The 3,255-nt window shown below is 59.5% G+C and overlaps 1 protein-coding gene across 7 annotated transcripts in view; it reads left to right on the top strand.

Moving 5' to 3' along the window:
- COBL (cordon-bleu WH2 repeat protein) overlaps positions 1–2,296 on the top strand; it is a 166,795-nt gene extending 164,499 nt beyond the window's left edge. For all 7 annotated transcript variants that reach the window (XM_066240472.1, XM_066240477.1, XM_066240474.1 and 4 more), the window contains one exon: positions 896–2,296. In XM_066240472.1, the coding sequence (XP_066096569.1) occupies positions 896–913 (18 nt within the window). In that variant the 3' untranslated portion in view covers positions 914–2,296. The remainder of the gene's footprint in view (positions 1–895) is intronic.
- Positions 2,297–3,255: the final 959 nt, after the last annotated feature.

Here is a 3,255-nt window from a genome sequence, read left to right on the forward strand (position 1 = left end):
GTGTCTGTGTGTGTGCCTGTGTGTATCTGTGTGTGTGTCTGTGTGTGTGTCTGTGTATGTGCCTGTGTGTGTGTCTGTGTGTGTGTGTCTGTGTCTGTGTGTGTGCCTGTGTGTGTGTCTGTGTGTGTCTGTGTGTGTGCCTGTGTGTGTCTGTGTGTGTGCCTGTGTGTGTGTCTGTGTGTGTCTGTGTGTGTGCCTGTGTGTATCTGTGTGTGTGTCTGTGTGTGTGTCTGTGTGTGTATGTCTGTGTCTGTGTGTGTGCCTGTGTGTGTGCCTGTGTGTGTCTGTGTCTGTGTGTGTGTATGTCTGTGTCTGTGTGTGTGCCTGTGTGTGTGTCTGTGTGTGTCTGTGTGTGTGCCTGTGTGTATCTGTGTGTGTGTCTGTGTGTGTGCCTGTGTGTATCTGTGTGTGTGTCTGTGTGTGTGCCTGTGTGTGTATGTCTGTGTCTGTGTGTGTGCCTGTGTGTGTGCCTGTGTCTGTGTGTGTGCCTGTGTGTGTCTGTGTGTGTCTGTGTGTGTGTCTGTGTGTGTGCCTGTGTGTGTGTGTCTGTGTCTGTGTGTGTGTCTGTGTGTGTGTCTGTGTGTGTGCCTGTGTGTGTATGTCTGTGTCTGTGTGTGTGCCTGTGTGTGTGCCTGTGTCTGTGTGTGTGCCTGTGTGTGTCTGTGTGTGTCTGTGTGTGTGTCTGTGTGTGTGTCTGTGTGTGTGTCTATGTGTGTCTGTGTGTGCGTGTCTGTGTGTTCTGCTCAGACCCCTGAGGAGGATGGGGCCGGGGAGCGGGGCAGGGAGGGGAAGAATCAGCTTGTTGGAGGGGAAGGTAGTGAGGACGGCTCTGCGTAGCCCCCTGCCCCCGGCTGTGCAGGGACCCGGGGTGACTGCGGCTCTCTCTTCACGGCAGGTGCCCTTGCTCGTGTGAATCATCGATCAGACGGGACCGGGGCAGAAGCCCACCTGGCAGACACCCACCGTCACCGCTCAAGGACACCACGGGGCGGGGGGGAAACCAGGACTGGGCGGCGTGCTTCCTGTCTGCTGGCCAAAACCCACATCACGGGTCCCGTGCGGGGTTCGAAGGGCGGGGACGCTGCTCCGCGCGCAGCTTGTGTGCCAAGGAACTGCTTTCTTTTGCCTCTGAGTATTTGAAGTTGCCAATAAACGATTCTTGTTGGCAGGTGGCTGGGATGGTGAAGGCTGGAGCCCAACGCGACACTTAGTTACCCTCATGGGCAGCGGGCAAGGAGTCACACCTTAGACCCACCTCGGACCTGTTGAGACTCTTACTGCCTGTCCACGGTTGAGACCCTCTGTTGTTTAAAATTTTTTTTAATTCTAGGAGAAAAACAAACAAGAAACTAAGAATCAGTTGGAACAAGCTGGGTGCGCCCTGCTCTGTGACAATCCATGTTTGGGTGGTGACAAGGGGGTTCAGAAGGCTTTCTCACAGGTGGCTTTGTGGGGTAAGGAAGCTGCTATGTCCTAGTCCTCGACCATCTGGGGTGGAAAACTCCTGGAGAGTGACCGACCAGCTAAGGTGATCAGGCCGTCCTGCTGAGGTTTCCAAAAGGAACAGCGACACTCACAGCAACCCAGAATGACACACAAGACAGGGAGACAGGGCGGTTCTGAGTTCCACAAGGGCACGGGGCTGGGATCAGCCTGGCACCGGAGTGGCCGGTCGGTGCCCCCACGACCCGCCCCGCCCACACTGCTGTCCCCGCGGGCTGTGAAGTAGCACGAACCTCCCCTGGAGGGCTGCATACGGAGCCCGGTGACCTTCCCCGGGGGCCTTGGACATCCTGCACGGGTCAGGAGCGGGGGTGCTGGGTGTCGCTGAGATGAGCCCACACTGGCTCACGTTTCATGATGGGGGGGGGGAGGAATGTCCTGACACTTTTGCCCAGCAGATCAGCGTCTGCCTAGTGCGTGCACCAGTCTTCCCGTGCGCGGGGCACGGCCCGTCCTCACCAGTATTTATAACGCGGTACAGCCACAGCAGGGCTCCCATCATGTCTCCCCCCCCCCAAGCCTCTCATTGAAGCGGGACAAGCTCTCTAATTGCTGAATGGCAACGGAGAGCAGTTCACGAGCCGAAACCTTGGTCTCGCTGGAGCGGCAGGCGCGGGGAGGTGCGGGGGGCATCCCGACTCTCGGAGGCACGGAAACGCGGCTCTGCGTCCACCGGCTCACGCCGCGCCATCCCCCCGGGCGGGCGGCACGAGCGTCCGGCCAACGGCTCCTAAACCACACTCTCCCTACAATGTGCCCTTTAGTGCCACAAATAAAAGACTACGACACTGGAGCCGCGGGGTGACTCGTGACTGCGGACCGCCCCGTCCACAAACAAGCAGGACTCGTTTGTTTTAGAAACACAGGCGCTGGCCGGTTAGCTCAGTGGTAGAGCGTCGGCCTGGCGTGCAGAAGTCCCGGGTTCGATTCCCGGCCAGGGCACACAGGAGAAGTGCACATCTGCTTCTCCACCCCTCCCCCTCTCCTTCCTCTCTGTCTCTCTCTTCCCCTCCCGCAGCCAAGGCTCCATTGGAGCAAAGATGGCCCGGGCGCTGGGGATGGCTCCTTGGCCTCTGCCCCAGGCGCTAGAGTGGCTCTGGTCGCGACAGAGCGACGCCCCGGAGGGGCAGAGCATCGCCCCCTGGTGGGCGTGCCGGGTGGATCCCGGTCGGGCGCATGCGGGAGTCTGTCTGACTGTCTATCCCCGTTTCCAGCTTCAGAAAAATACAAAAAAAAAAAAAAAATAGAAACACAGGCAGCTAGCGTCGGCCAAGCTGGGTGCACCCTCCCTCCCGTCGTGAACCCTGAGCCTGGCTCCCCCCTTTAGCGCACCCCAGCCGACGCGACAGCCAAGGAGCTGTTCCCGTTTCGAGAGGCTGAGGCGTGACGTGTTTTCAGTTTTTCTCCAGACAGTAAGTGTCCGCTCCTTGCGGCCTGGGCACCACAATTAGAACGAGTCCCCTAGGAGGAAGGGCCTCCATGCGCCGTGTCTGCGGGAGCGAGGGCGGCAGGCCTGGGTACAGGGACGCGAGGGCTCTGCGGCTGGAACCCTGAGCCGAGAAGCCCCCCGAGGACACAGCTGCAGCCCTGTTGTGTGACCTGGTGTCACACCTGCGCCCAGCGAGGACAGGGTGTGTCCTGGGGGTGAGCTCGTCTGTCCTGCTGGTGTGGGTCGCCTGGTAGGCCAATGAGGACCTCGCTGCTAGGAAACAGGACTCGGAGACCGGGAGGGACAGGTGCGGATTCCTGGGC

This window comes from Saccopteryx bilineata, chromosome 7 (genome assembly GCF_036850765.1).
Source record: "Saccopteryx bilineata isolate mSacBil1 chromosome 7, mSacBil1_pri_phased_curated, whole genome shotgun sequence".
Lineage (NCBI taxonomy): Eukaryota > Metazoa > Chordata > Mammalia > Chiroptera > Emballonuridae > Saccopteryx > Saccopteryx bilineata.